At 39.2% G+C, this 24,056-nt stretch overlaps 1 protein-coding gene across 3 annotated transcripts in view; it reads right to left on the bottom strand.

Moving 5' to 3' along the window:
- Positions 1-17,085: 17,085 nt before the first annotated feature.
- Positions 17,086-24,056, bottom strand: part of TRIM66 (tripartite motif containing 66) — an 81,515-nt gene continuing 74,544 nt past the window's right edge. For all 3 annotated transcript variants that reach the window (XM_030560434.1, XM_030560433.1, XM_030560435.1), the window contains 5 exons: positions 22,866-22,998; positions 21,434-21,508; positions 19,139-19,291; positions 18,253-18,471; positions 17,086-17,946 (listed from right to left, as the gene is read on the bottom strand). In XM_030560434.1, coding sequence (XP_030416294.1) covers positions 17,887-17,946; positions 18,253-18,471; positions 19,139-19,291; positions 21,434-21,508; positions 22,866-22,998 — 640 coding nt within the window. In that variant the 3' untranslated portion in view covers positions 17,086-17,886. The remainder of the gene's footprint in view (positions 17,947-18,252; positions 18,472-19,138; positions 19,292-21,433; positions 21,509-22,865; positions 22,999-24,056) is intronic.

Below are 24,056 nucleotides of genomic sequence, written 5' to 3'. Positions count from 1 at the left end.
TGGTGCACACCATACCTTATACTTCAGTTCTTGGCCTGTTTAAAACAGACAATGTCAATAATGTTAACGTGTGCAGTGGTTTTGTAACTAGAGCAAAAATATATTTAGGCCTGAGATCTTCAAGCTTATTTTCACTTGGGATCTATACAAGATTTGAACCCGGAAGTGAAAAGTTCTTCAATTAGGTTAATCTGAATAAGGAAAATAACTTTATTTTTAAAGTTTCAGAAGTGGTCTCTGTTAGACATTAATGGAGGGCACATGTATTAAATTTGGAATTAGGGGGATTATTATTGTTTAGAGAGAAACCAAATGAAATGTGAAGAGAACACTGCAGTTTTTTAGGAAGGGAGCATTTTAAAATGTTTACTCTGCAGAAGTTACTAAATATTTTAGCAAAACATTGTGCAGAAAATTCAATTGTCCTCCCAATTGTTTAAAATTTGGAGACTAAATTTAATTATTAAAGTGTGAAACAAAAGAATTTAGTCCAGCTTTTTACATGCAAATCTCAACACAACCTTAACTATGGAGTTGCTACTTCTGTCTCCATTACACTGAGCAGAGATACAATAGATTCTATTAATAATTCTCATCTGGAGGTTTTCTATTGTCTTAGAGTGTAGGAATGCTGTGTAGTTATTGAAGCATAACTGTGTATTCCCCATCCGCACCCCAACTTTGCATTAATCAATTCTGGGTGTCCAATTTGCATAATCATTGCACAGCTCTCTCTTCATAACCATACAGTATGTGAATCCCTACATCCTGTCTGACAGGTATTATTAGCCAATCAGAATGCAGAGATTTATATATTCACAGTACAGTTATTTTTAATTTTTAATAACAGCACTGAAAATATGCAAACTTCTGTACTCTGATTAGCTACTATAATCCCTCTCCTCTGATCATCTCTTCTAATCAGAATTCTTTTAAGCTTTCTGCCAGCAACTGTATCTCAATTTTTTTCTTCCCTTAGAGGAAACATCAATTCCAAAAGTCACATTAAAGTAAAATAAGAATAAATGCAAAGCTGTTAGAGAGTCCATTTTTGGTTTTTTGTACTTCTTCCTTCTTTTATATAAAATTTAAATATTTTAAATTCCAGCGTTATAACATCAACATACAACAAAGGATTCTTCCTCTTAGCTCCACTGCTGCACCCAGATGGATCCAAGTTGTAGTGCTTAGCTTAATATTCTGGACTAGTAAACACTGGTCCACTTATAACGTTAGGCAACCTTAACACTAGGAGTAGCTACCAGGTCTGCATATAATAAACAGTTTAGCCTGTGGTCAAGGAGTTTATCAGGCAGTTTATTTAACCCAGGGGACTTTATCTTATAAACAGTAAGTATTCTCAAGTTTCATAATATTCATTAAGCATGTCAAATATAATTGTATTTTATTAATCGTTAGAGATCCTTTATTCATTGTATTAAGAAAGCGGCAATAGCAAACATAACTACATTATTAAATTCTTCAGATTTTTACTGCTTTTATGGTACTGGCACTGCACATACAATTATATTTCTACACTCTTTTACTCAGTTAAGTTATTTTTGCCAATGTTAGAAGTTTCAACTCTATGGGACACAAGGTAAATTTAATATTTATCTGATAACCTATAGGTGGAGACTGGAGCTTATAGAAATACTGCATCTTCATTTATCTGGTGATTGGTAAGAGCTTTTGTTATTAAAAAAGCATATACTGAACTAATTACATTTATTTTCCCAAAGATGTTCACCACTTTGAGAGATGGTAAAACCACCAGGTACTAACCTCATAGCAACACTTAACCAGTGCAGTAGCTCTCAGCAGAAGAGAAAGCACCTTTGGGGCTTAAGACACTAATAACTAAATGAAAATAATAATAACTACACACTCTCACTTGTGGATTTCTCAGTATACATTCCCCATGCTAAAAATATTAATCTATTTCACTTATATGGATACAAATATCTTAAGTGCAGATGCTTGATTTTTTTCCATTAACACTTCTTAAAGAAAATCATATTTGACAGGTTTTAATTGAAGGGAAATCTATTTTAGATGAATATTTTTCATCGGCTCCTATCTTGATTGCTTTTTGCCCTGAGGGCATTATGCAATACATACCTAAGGCTACTGCACTTTATACTACCTAATGCAATAATGGATTCCCTGGATATATTAGTTGGAAATGACTAACTTCTAATGCTGCTCCCCTTGTAAGGTGCAAATATAATTTTTTTTACCCTAAATAGATATATAGGTATAAAACTCTCTTTGCCCACCTTTTGTCCTGGAATATGAATATACAGGTTATAGTAAATGGATGCTGCCAGAAAAATTGACCAATAGAATTCCTGCATTTCTATATAGTATATGACAATAGTTTCAATGAGATTGTCTTATCATTTATTGCAAACATTTTGGTAAAGCTTAAGCATTTTACCTGAACCATGATCATAGAAGATATAAAGAGGCAAAGGTAAATATAATACTAAATGAAGGGGCAACTAGAGCAGGAAAAGGAAATTTCACACTTAGGGTCTGTTCTAATGCCTCTTGAAATCAATGGAAGTCTTTCCTATGGTTCCTTGACTTTTGGGGATCTTTTAAAGGGCCTGACATCTCCCATTGAAAGTAGAAAGACTCCCATTGACTTCAGTGAGAGTTTGATCAAGCCCTTAAAGAGAGAAATGATTAATCAAATCCTAAACTTATTCTGTATGTAAAGTATTTAAAATATTGAAATTTTATATAAAAGGAAGAACTAAAAGTGCTGATACATTCAATACATCTGGCTAGCATTTCAAATTAGACTTCAGATATGCACCATTCAGTATCTGAGGTTTTAATTATTATTTAGCCTGAGGAGGAGAATAGTTAAATTAATTCCCTCATATCAATTAATATTCACTGTTCCTTAAGAAGGCCAATTTGTTTTGTAAAAAAAGCAATACTCTTTTGAGTCCAGCAACCTGTCCCCCCTGGGTACATTGTTATGTCAGCTCAGGAAGGATGGGGCCTTGGCCTGTAGTCCCCTGGTACTCACTGCGGATAACTCAGTTTAGTTCCTGCAGCTCTATTCCCTCTGGGAGCTGGGAAAGTGGTACCTAGTGACCAGCCTGTCTTCTTAAATCAAATAATTGTTCATTTAAAACCAAACCCTTTCAAAGAGAAAGGCCTCAAACAGTGAACAGACTAGATGCAGGTCTAGCTTACCTGGAAGTTTGGGATGGGCCCACCTACTTCTGACATTCTGGCAGGACCGACTTCTGCGTCCCTTTCAGATTGTTCTCTCCAGTAACCGCTCACTGACAGTAACCACATACCCAATCTTTTTAACCATTTAGTGTCCCTTTGATCTCTAGGCTCCCAGACTTGGCAAACAGCAACATAATTATGTCTGGAACCTGAAAGTAGCATCATCACCACTAATAACCCTGCCATTGTCCTGTAATTGCCCCTTCTCCCCCATGTTTTTGGGAGGCTGTTTATCTACAGCTATTGTGTTGCTTTCCTGCTTGTTTTCCCAACAAAACTTCGGTGTAGATATGGCAGCATATATCTAGGCTCCCCGGCAGGCTTATACTCTGGTTGTTAGCCCATGCTGCCACATCTACAGTACTGTTACCCATGTGAGGTACGCCTACCTGTGCTACAATTACACCACTTGCAGTGTAGACATACCCACAGTGACTATTTCATTGACCAGGCCACATATAGTATTCATAAAAATATTACAGATTAGTATTCCTAGATTATTACATTGTAGATTTATGTCAGTCACAGGCCCGTGCCCTCCTTGTCTTCGCCTTCGAAGGGTTCTTAATCAATATTGCTATCCACTGGGCACCTCCAGTTCATTTGCCAGATTAAAATGGCACAAAGGAACTTTAAAGTTGCCCTAACAAGATTCCCTTGTCATGGGGAAATCTCTGGCTGTCACACAGCCAGCATGACTAGCAATGTTCTCCGCATCCCCGGCATTAGGTATGTTAGGGATGTGTTGGCAGTAGAAAGCATCATGGCCAAAGTATAATATGTTTAGGCCATCCATGCCACAGGAAGGTCCCTTGGAGGAATAATTGCAGCTGGGAGTAACTGTAAGATGCTCTGAATTACATCAAGGTGAAATGAATTGGCCCCAGACAGCCCTAGAGATCAGAAAAGCACTGATAGTTTAAAGCAATGACAGGCAATGTGTTCTGGACTAGTCTCAGTTTCTGAATCGTTATAGTGTGTAATTTCCAGAAGAGTGCATAGCCACTTATGGTAGGAAAAGTCAAACATTCCTTGCCACGCACAGATGGAAAAGTGGAGGGTTGGCCATTGCCACTATCCAGTCATCCAGAGACAACCCTGGGATTTAACAAAATACCCAAGCTGCAGATTTCTTCTTCAGTCCTCAGTTTCTCTGTAGCTGCTTTAAAGCCAGCATAGCCAGACACAGAAGAGTTACCCAACATAATGCTCCGAGTCCCACGGCAGCTTCCTTTCTTGCAGCCAGCATAGAGGTGAGGTCACCAGGGGGAAGGAAGCATGGCTGAGGCTTCCTACGCCCCAGCAATACATAGCTACTGAAACAGCTGTTTGGGGACCATTGGCAACCATTGTAAATTACAGCAGCCTTCTATCCCCTTGCCTCCTGAATTGCAATGTCTCTATCTTGGCGATAGCCAAGGTCTGAGTCCTTGATTGGCAAATAGAAACAATTCCTCTATTCAGAATTGGAAGGTTCCAATAAAATCTTTGATAACTCTTCCTGTTGCATCCCCTGCCTACTTACATTATCTCCCTCTTATCTGGATTGGGCTCACCCATCTAGCCCTCATCCAGACCCCAATCTCAGGCACCAGGTCATTCATGCTCTTGCTATTGCCAGTTCCATACACAATAACACTATCGGTGTCATTCTTATTCACGTATATGCCCAGGTTGCGGCCCATACTCAGGAACGGCATTGAATTCTTATATATTCATTCTCTGGAATGTTTCAGGTCCAGGAGAAGATCAAATATTTCTAGTTAAATAGATGGTATCTGTTAACAAAAAAATAGGAATTTAAAATATCTAAATGTGAATTAATCCAAGAGAGGTGAACATTCATGTTTATTCCTAGAGTAAAGTGACTTATTACCAACAGTTAACGGTGTGACATTATTAGGTAGTCTAGGAAAGAGAATATACCAGAGTACTGCACGGAAAATGACGCTGTCTTTTATTGCATTTCATCTTTTTTGTTCTAACTTATATACAAGTGATAGGTTGATCTAACTGGCTAGCCAGTAATGTAAACTTCCACTCGCTTCTCTGTCAGTGCACCAAATACTCGACCCTCAAACTGCCCCAATACTGTATTATAGTCTTCTGTCACTTCAAAAGATAATGGTTTTGCAAGGCCTAGTAGGAACTAGCCTGAAACCACTGAGCTTGAGTCACATTTGACATGCAATATTTAAATCCATATATTCTGAGGTGAATTTTCAGAATGCTTTAACCCCACTGTATTACTTAGCTCCACTTTTAACATAATCTATTGCACATCTGTTTTTAAGGAAAATCTCCTGCAAATCTTTACAATAAAGTCTCAAAAGATGCAGTATTAAGAAACCCCCAAGTTATATAAATCTGTGTAATCACTTTGGTTGTGATCTGTTAGTTTACAGAGTTCTGCCTCTTTGAAGCTTGCAGACAGCTATTTTTGTCTGTTATAGGTATGGTGCTACATATGGTGCTCCTGCAGCATCTGCGCTCACATATCACTAACTACATTTCAGGAAATAATTATAAGAAATAGGGGTGAATGTGCTTTATTGCATGATAAGGATAAAGGGGAAAACTATATACAAATACATTAAGCATTTTTATATTCTCATTCACAACATTGTAATGAGCAAATAAAATGCCAGAGCCTAAATCTGTCATGACAGAGAAAATGCTACACGATCTCATAACAAGATATCAGGTGACTCTCAAAAGATTTCCATTAGCTAAGACCCCAAAAACTTAAATGAGGATTTAAACTTTTTGAGGCCACCAATCTGAATATTCAAATCTTGTAAGATTACCCATTTACACATTCCATTTTATAATCATGTTAACTTGAAAAAAAAATCATACAATCTATAGCATAGAAGGGCAAGTGTCCAGCAGCAAATAAAATTGGCAAAATCTCCAGTATCAAATATACCACCTCTTTAATTATCAGGATCCTTCATCTCCATCTACTGGTATCATTCACCAATTGCAATAACTGTATACAATGCTAGGATGTAGGAATAGAGTGCTAGATGGAATGTAAAAAGACAGCGTTCAGCTAAATAAAACAGAAGAATAACCATGTAAAAGCCATGTAAAGTTGTGCAATATGAAGGTAGAATTTGAAAAAAAAATCCATGTAAGCCCTTTGGGAAAGCTATTGCAGTATCTGAAGAGCCCACAATATGTGATCATATCACTCTGTGATGACATTTAACCTTGCTACAGCTGGACTTTCCGTACAGCATATTCTGGGAGACCAGCCAATGTAATCAATCTGTGCAGTGAGAAAGATCTGAACTAGTATGGGAGAGATAGGGTTGTGGATTGACCAGGCCACATATATTTTTCACTTGGCTAACGAGAATCTTCATTACCTATTTCAAATGTGACTCAAAATATCACTGAGGATCCATAATGACTTCAAGCCACCTAGCAGTAAAGAAATCAGCCTTAAAACGTAAGTGTTCTGTTTTCCTCTCAAGAAAAATACATTGATTTAATGGGAATTACAAGCTCATGGCAAGGGGGAAAAGAGACCACTGTAATAAGGGCTAGCAATCATCTAACAAACATCTGTACAATTAAGCAATTTTGAGCTATATTGCTGGATGAATATATAGATCAAAAACACTGAAGCAGCATGAAAATGCCATTGCTAGGTTTCCACGGAGAGGGCTGATGGATGACATACAGCAGCCTGCAGACAGGAAAGGGACATTACAGAGAAGGCTAATGCAGGAAAACAAGGAAATTTTATCAAAACCCTATTAGAGATAGGATCATCCCTCAAACACTAGTAGGAACAGAGGGAGGGACAAGGGGCTAAGACTGATACTTCTGGACATTCACCATCTTATGCAAAGTGTCTGAAAATAAGGTATTTAAAAGAGCTAGGAGCTGAGGTCCAAATTTTATCTAACTTTTTTTTCTCCTTTACCCATTGGCAAAGTCCTTGGAATTCAGGGTGCGGAAGGGAAAAGGGTTGAAATAAATGCTCTTTTCATGATTTTTTTCCCCTTAATAAAAAAGTCTTGCAGCCTGCAGATGGGAGCTAGAAGCAGATAGTGTGCAGTAGAAAGGAGGGAGAAAGTTAGCAAGGAAACATTTTAGTTTGTGGTTAGAACGGGTTGTTGAGTTCTAATGGATTGTTGAATTATAAGGGATTTAAAACTACTAAGGTCTTGTCTGCAACAGAGTATGGGTAATTTACTATACTAAGCACCTGGAAACACAGTGCATCCACTCTCAGAAATACTCCAATCACAGGACTCCAGGGGCTGGAGTTTTTAAAAAGACACCAAATATTTTATGATTTACAAGAAAATTGCAGAAGTAGGCAATACAGCACGTGTGTCCAATACCATTTGGATTACACTTAAATGAAGCCAAACTGGCCTGCTGAAAGTGTGTCAGTCTGTCCCAGTTGGTTAGTGTTGTCAGAGATGTTGTCAGTAGCTACCGGTTTGGTGCTCTGCTTTGTTCAATGTTGGTATCACTTGGCTGCGTGCATGTGTTCCCTCTTGTGCGCTGCCCCAGCTCTGCAGATAGCTGACACAGCAGACTCGACAAGAACCCCCAATGACCACAGAGTCTAGTAAGGTACGAAGGCATGTCGGCCAGGTTTATTGCCATATTGGACACAATAGTAGTTCCCTCCAGATCGTTACTCTACAGGGCACACTACAAATATGTACCCACAGTCAATGAACTCGGCAGGACTTTCCACTGCCCCCTTGGCCGGACAAAGACACCGCCCAAGAGATGCATTCTTATACACAGGTACAAACAAGTTACACATCACTCTTGACGTATTGAGGTGCAACTCCTCTACGTAGCCAGGTACAACCTCTCTACGCAGTCAGGTGCTACCTCTCATCTTGTACATGTTGGTTTGAACAAAACAACTCTATCCATCATAATACCCTTTTGCCCGTCATTGGGATGGGTCAGCTTGTTCCTTGTTATCTGTGTGGAATGTACAAGTATGTGAATGTTCTGATATCTGGTGTTCAGTACCTTTTAGGTACGTCTCTTCTTGTAGCATCAGCCCTTTCCTTGCCAGCTTCTGTGAGCAGGGCCTGCCTCTGGCTCACAGCTTCACTTTGCTTTATGTTAGCAAAGTCTTGACCATTACTTTAGTTCAGGCCTTAGGCCTCATACCAGGCCTCTGATACCAAGGTTTATATCTCAGGGCCTCCTCTTACAACAGTTAGTATCCAAGTGGTCCATCAACTAAACAGTTTGGCTGAAGCAGTTCAAATATAACCTCTACTGTCTCACAGTGCCCTGCTGGCTTTTCAAAGTCTCCTGGAATCCACTGCTTCTAGAAGCTGTTCTGGGATCTGTGGGATAATCACCTAGCAGGCAGTGCAGCGAGAAGGGTACTAGCATAGATGTGGGGACAAAACAAACAATGAAGCCTGGCTGGAGTGGAGTCACTGAATCTTTTGTGCTGAAACCAGTTCTATCCTACTGGCTCAGTTACCAAGAATCAGCCTGACCAAAGAGGCACAGTGTGGCCAACAACTGGAATGCATCCTTTCCAAGAAGAGTATGGACAGAAGTAAAGCAACAGCGTAAGATACTATCGTGCTTAGGAACGGGAAATGTACATTGCCAGACACTTCATTTTTAGTAAGGAAAGACATTTCTTTTACAGAATATACCTCATAGGCTAGGTGCAAGTGCTTAGGTAGTTCTTTAGTTAGAATCAATTTGACTAAGTATTAGGAACGGTCAGATCCCAGCGTGACATGCTCCTGCAAATATGCCCTTCTGTATCAGAGTTGTAAGGATATTTATATTATATATCCCTTTACAGAGATATTTGAAGTATTCTAACTCTATCACACCTGCAGTTGGGGAAGAGATATATAAAACCCCAAATAGATGAAAAACACACCAAAATAGAATTGATTAGCAGTTGGGAATCTTCAGATTGCACCTACGTAATTGCTATATACAACAAAGGGACATGATAGTTCAGTTTTTGGCTGAGCATTCATATATAACATCTGTTTTAGAATTAAAAAATCCCTAAATCATCCAGAAGGCAGTCACCTCATTTTTCTTTTTGTCATCTCGTCCAAAGTCATTTCTCATGTGTCTACAAACTAGCAGTGCTTTTGGATAAGACTGCTGGTTATCATCACAGACAGGGGCTCCCCATCTGTTCCTTCAAACAGTATTGAGTGAGATTTTCCATTTAAATCTATGGAGTTACGCTGATTTATTCCAGTTAACATTCTGGCCCAGTGATGGCATGTCAACAGATTATAATGCCAACACTCATTATTTAACCATCACAGTAAACAAACATCCTCTTCTACATTTTATTTGCATAGCTGCTTTTATATCTGATGTCCAGTAAAAAAGGCTTTAACGCTACAGTAGACATATTTGATCTACTGGATAGGTTGTTGGTAGAAGGCCAGAAGTTAATCCAGAAATTTGAATCTTAGGAAATATAAAATAAGCGTATATGGGTGAAACAGGATTTTGAGGAACTCAGCTATATTTAGACTTGATACTGTATACTGTGATCTCAAACAGAGTTTGAGCTAGCTTGGCAATAATTACACCAAAATCTATGGGAGAATCAGATTTCCTCAAGAAAAGGTGACGGGGAAAATGTTTACATTTAAATTGTTTTTGCAAAATATCTGGCCAGTACCAGTATGGAGAAACACATTGTGCAGCATATACATCATCTCTATTTTCTACAAACTATTTCAAAGGAAACAAATAGAAACTTGCATAATTTTAGGACATACACACACAAAAAAAATCTTAGTATTCAGTGATATCATACAAGACCTCACCTAACTGCACTGAAATTTTTGGCATGTCCTAGAATGCAGAATGTACATTTTTCCTGCAATTCATTGCAATTATAAATTGATTCCCCCCTGTATATATGTTATGAGGTTCTTAGTTTGTTTTAGTTTTCAGCTCTGGCTTTATGGAGGTCTCTCCAACAGTCTTATGTTTGGCCAAGTTTCCTTATTACAGTTTTATCAGCCATTATATGCCTATTAATCTCAGTGAAAGTTATTACAGATTTTAAACTAATGGAGAAGATATAAAATTAGAACTACTTCATATGAAAGAAATCTTATTAAAACCTGAAGAAACAATTCCCATATCATCCTGCAGAGGGAGAATCCAGCCTGTGAGGCACGGGAACCTTCTGAACACAATCTAGAAGTGCTCTTTCCATTCTGCGTACAACAACAAAAATCATGCTGCAGACCAGCAGAGAACAACTGCCTTACTTTAGAATTACCAGCAATCCTTGCTACCACTGTTGTCTGCAGCAGCAGCAGGCTGGAAGCCAAATGTGTCCAGCATTTCCTCTATAATCCTGCTGTATGTCCTGCATATAGGTAAGTAAAAGTAGCTGTGTTTTCCAGATACTGTATCCTGAATGAAAGAGGTATAGTACATAGCAATAAGGAGATAATCTGAACAAAAAGCCTCTCTGGTGTCAATCCACTCCCAGGATGGTACTGGCTGAATACAGGATCTGCAAAATCACCTAAGACCATTGGTCTGTCCAGTCCAAGCCATTGTCTCCAGCAGTGACCAATACCTGATCTTCAGAGAAAATTGAAAAACACCTGGTCAGATATACAATGAACTAGAGTGAAAAAACTGACCTTTAGAGTGATCGTCTTACACTCTGAAGTAACAGATTTGATTGCATTTATCTTAAATGAGTAGGAAGAGCTGCAAATGGTATCAAAATTATCTGCTGCTGGTAAAAAATCCTGGTAAAGTAGCCAATCCAATGAATTGCAACTTTAGTGCTTTTCACAGGCTGTTTGTGTGTCACATAAAGCAGAATTCCCTTTCCTATGTTCCACATGTACCTGCTATTGTATATACATTTCCCCCTTATTCTCATACTGTGCAACAGTGTAAAGGAGGCATCAATCTGTTTTCACTATGTCCTTCTTAATCAAGTGTAGTTTTGCCCTGGAAATTTGACTGTGAAATAATGGCATCTTGACATTCCAGGTTAATTGCATCTCGCTGAATCCAGATTCATTTTGTCACTAAGTAAAAATATGTTTAGTTTTTTCAATCCTACAAACTCATCCTGAGTTCTGACAGTCACACTGGGATTTTTCCTTCTTGTGCATCACCTCTATTAATGGGGGGTCTGCAGGGTATATCATGCCTTCAGTGACAGCTGTTAAAAAGCCATTAGCCATATGTGGGTTTGGATGGGTGTTGCTGAGGGAATAATTTGACCTGGAGATCATCTATTATTGGTGATGATGTATGAGGAGGACAGATCCAACTTTGACTGTCAGAGTGCAAAGTGGGTTTGCAAGCCTAGCAGGTGGGCAAACATCTTTATCTTGCAAAGGGAGCACATTTTATCCGGAAACAGTGAGACACAATAATCAGAGAATACCATTATGCTATTTTTACAGTCATTTTCCAGCATATAACCACACTTTGAAGACCTCAATCAAGTCCCCTCTAACTCTCTTCCTTTCCAGGTTAACTAATCCTAGTTTTTACATATGATGGCAAATTGTAAAGACAGCCATTCCTCTAGTCAGCTTCATTTCCCTTCTCTGGATTTTCACTGGCTCATGAAAAACAACCAGTTCAGAGATCTGATCATTTGATGCCTCCTGCAGATAAAATTGTCCCTTAATGCCCCAGAGGAGATTTCCCATCTTCTCTTGCGCAGATTTTAGGCACCAGTCCTGCTGCAAAGAGAGTCAGTAACACAGGGGGATCTTGAAGTCTGTGCAGAGTTCCATAAACCTCATTAGGACTCCATGAAGGCTTAAAAATGGGCTCGTATGGAACCCATTGCCGGTTCAGAGGTTTGGGCCAAATCTATCCCTGGAATAACTCCAATAACTTTCTCTCCTCCCTGGCTAGCGAAAGCAGATGGGATTGGCTCTGTGGAGATTAAGCAGGCTATCAGCATTATAGGATGCAATTCTTTAACCCACTTTTGGAATATTCAGGTGGCAAAGACTTCCCTACTTAAAGGACAGTGAAAGGGGAAAAGCTAATTTTCCTTCAGGACACTGTGCCTCTGCTTTGTTAGCTGTCAAGCAGTTTTCCCCACTCAGGGACTGAATGGCACCAAGCAGATCTCTGCATCTCCAGCATGATGCAGCAACAGGTTGGCAGCCACTCTGCTTGTGAGCCCACTCTGGTTCCTTGTCTATGGCACTATAATAGGGCTCCTATTATAAGGGGTCTCAAGTTGACATGATGCAATACAACATAATACGAGCAGTAGGGGAATACTATAGAGCATGCATGATGCAAGAGCTAAAGCCAAAAAGATCAATAAACAGATCACAAAACTCACTGACACATTCTTTACACCTGAAAGGCTAGTGCCAAATAGTAGCCTGAGCACTTTGGTAGTTTCTGTGGTATTTGAAAGCCAGATACAGATAGCAGATTACTTTAAACTTGAATGGGGTGGAATATTACTGTCAGGAAGACTTTCTGAGGCTCGCACCTCTGGGGGATCCCCTGGTGTGTAATTATCACCACCTGAGTTTGCCATTACACCATTATCTAAAATCCTTGCTGTCCAGGCTAATGTCGTTTCACACTTGCTGTAAAGCAGAAAAAGGCACTTGTAATCTTTGACCAGCCGTGTGAGCATTGCCCAGTGCCCTCCAATCCAACCTTCCTTATGGCTGAGCAGAGTTCAGAGTGACTGATGACCCAACAGCCCATCACTGCTGTCCTGGAGTCAGCCAAAGAGCCTTTTGCAGAGCAACACAAAATACTCTTCCTCTCTTCATCGAGGTTAAGCACATCTGCCTACTCTATAGTGAATGACTTAGCTTTGGTTCCAAATACAAATGCTCCACATAGGACATTGTGATACTGCTGAAGTGTAATCTGTTGGCTAGAGCAGAGGGCTGGGAATCAGTATTTCTTGATTCTATTCCCAGCCTGCCACTTATTTGCTCTGTAACTTCTCTAGGATTTCATTTTCCCATGTGTAAAATGGGGATACTACTTCTCAGCTACTTCACAAATATGTTCGGGGGCTTAATTTATTCAAGTTTATTATTCACCTCAAAGTAAAACACTTTGAGATCCTAGGAAAAAGCAACATATGAACTGCAGAGTATTGTAACAATAATTTTTAAATGTGTATCAGGCTGTGAGAAGTCACACCACTCTGTTAATAGAGTACAATGAAAATGCTAGAGATTTTTCTAAATAGCTACATTATTATGCAACATAGGGCTACTTTGAGTCAGAATGGGAGGTGAGAACTATAGTTACTCTGAATATATTTTTATTTTATTTAAGATACAGATTGGTGCTTTATTTATATTCCAGGAGAATGGACTAAAGTGTAGGACTTAATAGGTCTTTTCCCATCTCTAATTTCTATGATTTAGATAACATTTCCACAGGGCCTTGTAGGTATATCTCCATATATTATAACATACAGATCTCATAGAACTGGAAGGGACCCTGAAAGGTTTTTAAGTCCAGCCCCCTGCCTTCACTGGCAGGACCAAGAACTGATTTTGTCCCAGATCCCTTTAGTGGCCCCCTCAAGGATTGAACTCACAAGCCTAGGTTTGAGCAGGCCAACGCTCAAATCACTGTGCTACCCCTCCCTCCTATATACCTATATTATTTTCCTTAGAGAGGTTTTTCATTTGCCATTCAAGTTCAAGACAGAATTGTTTAGCTTGGCCTTCTGATCCTCTAGGTCAGAAATGCCCCATGATGCCCCTCAGAATACAGAGAGTTACCTCTGTGCTATTAAGTACATTTAAAGGGCTTCCTGGCATAAATTCAGGGTCATGTTGGTGATGTTGAACAGAAGCACTAATAACAGAGTTAGCAGCAAAGGTATATTTAGCTATGGAAGGATCACCACCACCATTTGTAAGTATAGTGTACTCTATAAATAACCGAGGGAAATTTTTCAATCAGTTGACTGCTATGGGATTTGCTACTTCACAAAATAGCAGACATCACAAAGACTTCACAAAGAACAACCTGGAAGGAACTAAGCCTTGAGCCTTCAAACCCAGAGAACTAGTGTTCTGAGGTTTGATTTTTTTTAACCCACTGTAACACAAAATGGGAAGGGTCTAGCATGTTAGAAAAAAACACTTTTGTTTGATTTATTTAGAATCAAAATAATTTTGCTTGCAATTTTTTTCTAAATGTAAATCTAGCCTAGAATCCTTCTTATATTTCTACAGTGTTCTAGAGTTTAAAATACCCTTTAAGATCCTCCTGTCCCTGGTCAAAGAGACCAAAGGAATGATTTTCATGTTATTACATGAGTAAGAGTAAAGGAATGTTCCTTACTATTGTAATGTCAAATAAATGTAAACTTCTGCCAGTATTATTTGCTGAACCTCAACAATGTACTTGGGTCTGCACAGTGCATAGACCTGCATTATTCCGTACAAATCTTAAAAACAAAAGGCAAACTTACTAATTGTTCTAGATTCCAGTACACTTAGGAAACTTACTTTACAAGTTAACATACCACACGTTTTCTTATCCGTTCTGCTCTGTGCCACAACAGTTGGGTATTCAACAAGTTGGTTGATACTTGTTAAACGTTGTTAAGACAATCACTCTGTAATTGAAGAGAGCTGGAGCAACAATTTCAGATTAAGACATGCACACAAATACACTTCACAAGTTTTATTGTTCAGCAAAGCACATTATCTTCATAAACATGCAATCAATCTTAAACACCATTTTATTAACTTCATTGTCATTCATGCTGTTCTAATCATATTAGGAATGTCTCTCTGAAACTACAAGTTAGGGGAAGTTAAAATGGTAGGTATCTTCTCTTCAGCAGACCTATTACTTAAATGTAATTAACCTGTTTTTAAATTGCTTAAGCATGAAGAAAATTTTTCCACTTCATATGTAACCTAGTGCTGAAGGCAAGGGGAGAAATTCTGACCCGTTATATTAGTATGAACCAACTGGGATTTCTTGGATGTTTCTGGGACACAATTTGGGTCATACTTATTTTCAATAGCATGCAGTTAATACTTGGAGGGGTTTCTCCCTCCCTCTTCCAGACTTTGGGATTGGCTGTGAGATAGGCAGAAGAAAAACATAACCCAACATTTGTGTTTGAGTTAACTGGATATAGCTGTTCTGATGGCAAAAACAAGAGCTTCTTGCTTTCAAATCCTCTACTCTTGGTGCCACTGTGTTTTTTATTTTTCCTGAAGAATTTCTAGAGTAGACATGAGCTCTAGAGATGTGGAGCCACTCTTCACCCATGCCCAAAAGGGTAGATTGTAGAGGCAACAATTTGAAGGAAGCTGCTGTGATAGAAGATGCTGGTCTCACCATACATTATGCACTATGGTGGTGGTGACCCCTGGACCGAGACTTAAAGATGTTTTCAAGTCACATGAGATCTAAAAGGTGCATTGTCATGCTGTTAAATTCATCTTTTGGTCTGAATGACATTATGTTTGAAACCCATCGTTTAAACAGTTGTTGTGTCTGTTATCCAGGTGAAAGCACTAGGACCAAAGCACTTGACCTTACACCCAGTGGACTAAACAAACTCATTAGAAAAGTGCTTGGATCTCAGAGCTATATCCTGCCAGCTCCACTCCTAGAATTTACAGTAACATCCACAATAGACCTTGACCTAATTTAAAAAAGGAACAATGTACCCGGACTTTAACTGCTTAAAAGTCAAATTTTAGAAAACTAAACAAATACTAAATTACATAAATATAAATTTACAGGACCTAAGAAACTTAAGTAAATTCTAAGCTACTCTGCCTTGGTTAGGACAATGGACTTGATAAGCCAACATGTCAGTCTTTTCCATTTCTATGACCCTCTATGAACATTATACAATAGTATCGCCCACTGGTGGAGGGATAGACTTTTTGGTGAGAGGTTTAATTACCAGCTGGGAGGAGCTGATATTGGAGGTAGCACAGGTAAGGGTGGTCAACCCAGTCACTCAAACGTTCAAGTCAGTGCCCTGTGCCATGGCAGTTATAACTATAAGAGGATGAATTTGATGAAAAGGACAGGCACATGAATTTTTCTTCAGCTGTTTCAGCTAGTACAAATAGGACATGCTTACAGACATATGATGCTGTATATCAGTCCAGTCACTTGATTCATCTCTCTCCCTTTCATTCAGCTTATAACATGCAGTCTTTTATAGTGCATATTTTATTATGTCAAAGCAGAGAAGACACCATCTCACTACTGAGTTAACGGCAAACAATAAGTAACACAGACAACAGAATATAGCATTTGAGTCTTGTTATTTCATACATAAAGTCTTTGTTTAGAGTGTTTTCTAAAATCACATACATGGTGACCAGACAACAGCCAGTAGAAACTGTGCTGAAAATATCTTCTTTATTTTCAGGAAACAGATTATAGCTCAATGAAATCAACTAGGTGTGGGATTTGCAACAGATCTCTCCCTGGGCCAGATAATGGCCCTATTTTCCACAGCTGGGCAAGAGCACAAGGAGGAGGAAGAGACGCCCCCCACACCCAATGTGCTGGCCAACGTAAAGTCTGGTTCTTAGTTCTTCTCTAGGGAAGCAACCTGTGACCTCTGGACTCCAGGTCACCATTCAGAGCCTGCCCAGCACAATTACATGTTGCACCTTGGTCAGGGAAATTGGAAACTACAATCTGGTCCTCAGAATTGTTCTGCCAATGGTTTGGGCAATCTGAGAAAATGAAGAATTAGTGATAATTTCATTTCTCCTGTGAGCTCTGTGTGTACACTGGCTAATACCATTTTAAGGCATTGTTGTTAACCAGAAGTAACCAAACAGGAAATCAACAAGATATCACTTTATTTTATATGCACTTCTATAACCATATAATTGCTTTGTCATTAACATGGCAAACTCCACTGCACACTTTAAAGGACAAAACAGGATTTGGTTTTGCTGCGTTTGATACTCAAGGGATCCCCGATGCTATACAAAGCATTGAGTTAGATACAAGTGCAGTGACTCTTTGCAAAATGAGCATCCACTGTGCACTCAGAAATAGTTCACAACAGCATGTGCTGTTTTGTGATTTCATAAGAATGTGCCACTTCAAAAGAAACAACTAACCAGATAATTACATCCTGCAGGCCTGACTCAGTCAGAGTTCCCAAAGAAATTGCTGAATAAGACTGCAGGATTTGGTCTTTGGTGACTAGCCTCCATATTTAACATACATCATGGTCACATTTGCATTGCAGATGCAAGATTACATGGTTAGCTGTGCTCTATAAAATGAAGGATTGTATTAAATAGATTATGAAATTGTCCAGAAGTATTATAGATTATTAACATCCTACTTTTATTATTAATCATCATTATATGTCACCATAACATTAGTACTTCAGTGTAAATGCTGCAAACATACAAGCAATTAGATAGGCAGAGTACTGGGTAGATTAAAAATGCTCAGATCTCTTAATCATCTCCCCAAGTCTTTGAGTAAGGCTGGTGGTCAGCAGATAACAAATGTTTTAGTTTAACAACCCAAATGTTTTCTTTGTTTTCCTCCCACACACCTTAACTCTGTCAGTTATTTTGCTAGGTGTTTGGTTCCTCATAGCAAATCCAGTAGCACTCTGGCAGGTCACACCTGAGGCAGGCTGTTAGCTGGCTGAAACATCGTTCTTTTAGTTTTTTCACTTTCCTGCATACAAAGGAAACAAAGAGTCAATAGCTAGAGGGTTTAATCTTTTAAAAAATTCTTTATACCATTCTACTAGGAAGATAACCAGGTAGTTTGAGAGATTTCACTCATGCACATTTATACCACTGACACTTTATTCCACTGAGAGCTTATTGGTATACATTTGTAGCACTGACTGCATTTATGGGATAGAAGCTTGACAGTTGATTCCCACAAACAGTTGTCAAAACTTCACATCAACACTTGTAAACAGAATTAGCAGTGTGGCCACTTAGCAATCAGATGCCTTTGCTTTTGCATTCTTACAGCATGGCGCCGCCTCCTTTTAGGCTGAATGCACTCCTGTCCATAGGATGGCCATGGGAACCCTTTAGGGGCCATTTGGCTATTCTCCCTCTCCACTTCTTCAGAATCAGAGTCTTCTTGTTGCATCAAAGGAAAATGCTTGTCTGGATAAATGTCCTTCAGCTTGCCCTCAAAGAACATTTCCAGGCATTGTCCAGCCTCTGCAACCTCTGAATCTGGCTGTAAGAGAAGAAATAATAATCCGGTATCATTGTATGCCCATAACTCGCCAAGGCTAAAATAGCAGGTCTGCCTAGCCTTCTGTCTGAAACAAGAGTGTCCTGTATTTGGAACTTGTCTCCTACATCTCCAGTAGCCTCCTCTGCTCTTCCCACAGTCTGCCAAGTTCCTCTGCACTAACACCATACATTTAATCCAGGTGTTGCTATTAAGCAGCATTTTCTGCACCCATTAGAAAATGGATCTGCTATTGGCTATAGTAACTGAGAACATCCTCCTCCAGTGCTTTGGAATCTTGTTAGCTCTCCTCCTGCAAACTTTAATTCTCCCAGTTACTTTGCTGGATGTTTGGATCCTTATAGCAAATCTAGTAGCACTTCAGTAGCTCACATCTCAGGAAGTCCATTAGCTGGCTGACACATCATTCTTTTAGTTTTTATATCCATCTAGCTCCAGTCCCCAAACACATATTTCTGGCATTATCTATAGAATTTCTAAGAGTTAAGGAGTCCCATTATCCACTCGATTAGACCAGTTTTATTCCAGTGTAACTCCAATGGAATCAGTAATTACACCAGTGTAATAAAGTGGTCGATAAGGCCCACGATTTCTGTTGTTTCACAGATTGATGGTGGTGGGTGCTGGTTTCTGCATAGCAGATACTTACATAATTGAACTTTGCACAGTTCCAGAACATGAGACGCACATCAGCTACCAGCTCCTCTGGTACAGAATAGTGTGATTTGTCCTTCTTTTGGAGTTTTTTCCGCATGATTGACAGGTCCATGGGCCTTTTGATGATCTGGTAATAATGACGAGCCTGTATAAAAAGAGACTGTTAGGCATAGCCTTTGTCAAAATGAGAACCCAGTTAATTAATACTACTACTCTGGCTATAGTGCCTTCCATCTAAAGATCTCAAACATCCCTCTGAGCTAAATAAGTATTATTATTTCCATTCTACAAATAAGGAAAGTGAGTTACAGGACAACAGGAGTGATTCACCCATAGTTACGCAGGAAATCTGAGGAAAAATCCAACTCCTACACTTAAAAATAACCCTCCTCATTCCTTAGTTAACAAATACGAGGCTGGATTAAACACGTATATGCTTGCAAGATTGATCTTCAAACCACTGCACTGTGGTGACTGTTGTTCTGCTATTTCCAGTCTCTGGAGTTCCACCCCATTACAGCATGATACTCCTGTTGTCATTTAACCCTTATGGATAGAGTAATATGTATAATACTGACAACAAAATAACGCCTCCCCCCAATCAGCCTTAACAATAATGTTCTGAGATGATGTCACCTTGCAGTTTAGAAAAGCATCTGGCACTGGCCACTGTTGGATACAGGATACTGCGCTAGCTGGTCTGACACAGCTTGGCCATTCTTATGTTCTTAACAAATGTATCTAATAAACTAATCAGGACCCTTCAATGGGAACAAATTGCAGGTTAAACCGTAATGGACTGACATTTTTACACTACCTTTAAACCAAAGCACCATTTCAGGGCTCAGCCTGTAGTGGCTATAAAGTGTGCCACCACAGAATTTTTCTGATGCCAACCTCAGCTTCTTGGGTGGGCACAGATATTAGGATCTCTCTCTCCTCTCTCCTTCCCTCTCATTTAATCTTCCCAAAAAGCAACGTGCTTGATGGAAATGAGTTCCACAAGTGCTTGGTGATTTGCTTTGAGTTGCAATATTTTTCTTATATTACATTACTATATGGGTCATTCATTCTGCTTTTCTCTAATTTTCTCCTCCAAATTGCTTCATGCTGGGGTCCAGTATCATGATATTTACCGTTGTGTTCTCCTCAACATACACAGTGAATACTGGAGAGACAGTATGGTGCCTGGATCAATGAACAACAATGTTCTTAAGAGACAGACACTAGAGAATGGCATCACCTCTATCATGCATCCAGTTACTCCAAAGTCCAGGTCACTCTTAGGTATGCTTGGCAGAATTCAATTTTTATATTTTTATAATTTTGACAATTATCAATGTTTAGTTTTAAGCATTTATTTTTATCAATTTCAGTTTTTATAGTTGTATACAATTATGGGTTTTAAGCATTTTTTCTATTTCAATCTTCAAATTTTCACAGTTTTGGGAAATTAAGGGTTGGGTGGGTCAGACAGACAGACAGACAATTTAATGACAATAGACATAGAGATTCAAAAAGTTACAGCTTTATGATCATTAAAACACCAACTGTCAACATCACATGTCAAGCAGCATTTTTCTTACTTTGCCTACCTGTAAATTGTTGTTATAGATGGAAATATTTTTCGTTGGTTTGTGTTTGTAAGGTGAAATTGATGTTTACCGACATTTACCAGTAAAAATTTAATCCTTCCAAACCTACTTTTATGGCAGCATAATATACTACCACTGCACCACTGGGCTATCTTGCATTTTCTATATATCCAGTAAATGGATTAGAGTTTGTGGGGGTCCTGTGCCAGAGCAAGTGGGCCCCCCTGCTTTCTGCCAGGTGGAGCAGGGCAAGCCCTCATGCACCATCCTCCCTCCCAGGCAAGAGTGCCATGGGTGAGTGGAGCAGGATGGGGTGCCGGGGCGCCCATTTTGCCAGGGCCTCTGGGTACAGGCTCCATTGACCCAGTGGCTAATCTGCCACTGCCAGTAAATCTATAGTCCTAACTTAATATGACACCTCCCACCAACCTGGCATTTTGAAAACATCTTACACTAAACACCCAAATGTGCTATTAGAAAATTTGCTGGCATGTTGTATAGGTCATCAGTGTTTCGGTTTCTGATCTGGTACCTTAGTGGCACTGCACAAGAGGGAACACCTAACAGTAGGTGACTCCACTGTTTAGTTGGAATGTCAGTGGTTATCCTTTGAGAAGACAAGAAGAGAGCTGTGAGCAGAGGTTGATTATTCTTTGGATTGTCTCCTAGTTCTCTGCGTATGTAGCACTTACCAGTGGACTGACAGGCTCATGGAATGGAAGGCTCAGGTTACTGCAGAACAGTGCAAGCACCAACTTTTCACATTTCTGTAAAACCCAAAATTAGAATCAATGCTGAGACTATTGGGAGTTGCTGCAGAGCCATGCACTTCTGAATACTGAAGGGTATGTATGCTTCCTAACCCTGTGTATAATCAGCCTCATTTCATAACCAAGTACTTTAATACCACACACCATGCTGATGATAACACTACTTTTCTTCTTTAAGATCCATATTATTTTGGATGATTCTTTCTAAATAAATATTTTATTGTATTAGACTGACTCTTGGGAAATCCCCCCCAACTTTTTGCACTCACTCCTTCCACACTCTCACTCCTTTCAGTCACTGATTAAAAGAACAGCAGCAACAGTAAAAAACTATTTAGTTGAGAACATTTCACTATCAAAGGCACCTGCTGTGATCCACATGGAGGTATCATATGTACAGAACATGGGATAATAAGGGCCAAATTTTCAAGAGGCCCCTGAAAATGTGGCCTCCCTTTTAGCTTTTCTTTTTGCAAGTGCACAAATGGCTACATCTGTGAATGAAGACTAGCACTTATGCACACAATTGTTTTGTGTGCATAAATGGAAGGTTTGTGTGCACACATGGATATACTTACTCATCTCACATGTATATTTTCAAAGGCCCTTTGAAAATTTGGCTGTGGGTATCTGCTAAATGACATTAATTTATTGACCCTGTTTCTTTAAGAATACAGAATCGTAAACACATTAAATCATTTGATACTTCTTAGAATTTTGCAAACGATAGACTCTTTGCTGCTTCCTATTCTGTCTAATCCCCTTTACAAATCTTTTCCCAATGCATCCACACACAGCTACAATTAAAAGAAATCTTTTATTTAGAAAGTTTGCCACCAAGGACCAATTAATAGTAGGCAATCAGCACAAATCTCTGGCAGCAGTTGGCCAAATGTTCCACGTTAATATAAATGCATATATAATGGTGAAAGATGGTTAGTAGTACAATATAAAAAAAGCATACAGTTCATGGTAACTTAAGAAACATTTATATTATCATTCTTTCGTTTTCTCAGTTGGTGCCAGGAACTTTGTTTCAGAACTGCCAGTGAGCCATTATATTTCAACTTTGTTCGGTAACCAACCAAAGGAAATCTTTGTCGCCAATTCCATTTCCCTACAGAAACTTCACTGCTCAACTCCAAAAGATCTGAACAATTCCGGATATCACTGAGATGCACAAGCTCCCTCTTGTATTTGTGATGCTTGGTTCATGGTGCAAGCTGCTGAGTAGACTGGAGTTTACTGCACAGACTTTCAGAATAGAGTTATATTTCATGGGGGATTTAATAGCTGAGGAGACTGGTAATGGGGAATTCTGTGTCTATATTTATTGGTATATATTTGTACCTACCTTCTGGTCAAGGTCATCCAGGCCATGCAGTGCTCTATCCCCTTTGTTACAACGGCTGTGGCGTGTGTTTTCACAGTCGTACTCTACCTCAGGCTTCAATAGGTTACGGCAGAGTGTACACACCCATTCTCCCCTGCAAGATAGCAAAATGTCATGTCCTGAATTGAAAGGACAACTGATACCTAATGGAAAGCTTTGGCAAAAACGGTATTTAGAAACAATTCTGGTCTTTTATAATACATCTTCTCTACTGATATCTATTATTTGCATTAAAATAGGCCCCAATTAGTCCCTTCCCCAAAGGTTTACCATCTAATTTAACACAAGATGCTTGCTACATCCACTGTGGCAACAGGATGGAGCGGAGGGAAGGAGGGAGGAGGGAAACTGTAATAAGCGCATGTGTGAGCATACCCTATTGAGTGCACAGCTAGATGATTTCCAGCGCAGTTTTTTAAAAAACAATTAAAATATAGGGAAAACAAATCAATGCAATAAATATCAGAGGTCCCTGGGACCACTGTCAGTATTTCTCTTTCTTTGATCCTTACTGATCAGAGCCTTTCCATTGATTTTAGGGGGGACTGGTTCAGGCCCTTATAGATTACAGAATCAGTTATTCAAAATATAGAAAGGATTTTTATAAAGAGATACTTGTCAAGCTACAGTAAATCCTAAATAACCGCTGAAAAAGAAGTGGTTCAAAACATCAATGGGCAAAGAATTCAAAGTTATCTCCATGTGTGTTTGTTAGGATAAATGGCCTCAAATGATTGAAAGGGTCTCTGCATGGATGTAAGGGGTCCTTACTGGCAGACCCTTTAGCAGGAGCCCCATTGGTCTCAACGGAACCCTGACAGATGCAACTTTTGTAGAATCCAGGCCTAAATATCTACCATTAAAAAAAGTTACAATGACGGGCAAACAGTATTGCCGCACCTCCTTCCCCTGAAAAAGAACTAGCTACATTTAGGGACTAAATGGCTTCAACAGGAATGAATCTGAAGCTGACTCACCACATTTATGTTATAGGGAAAGTTTGCTTTATACAATGGTTTGAAACTATGTTTTAACAATTTAGCTATTTCTAGCAACAACAAAATGAAATCTTGCAGGCTTGAGAGGAGAAAGGATTGTCCATACCCGTCAAAGCAGTACCTCACCTTTCAAGGGATTTCCGTCATTTTAGAG

The sequence above is a fragment of the Gopherus evgoodei genome, chromosome 4, assembly GCF_007399415.2.
Source record: "Gopherus evgoodei ecotype Sinaloan lineage chromosome 4, rGopEvg1_v1.p, whole genome shotgun sequence".
NCBI classification, from domain to species: Eukaryota; Metazoa; Chordata; order Testudines; family Testudinidae; genus Gopherus; species Gopherus evgoodei.
Note: the sequence above shows the minus strand (reverse complement) of the source record. Positions and strands in the feature narration are given on the sequence as shown.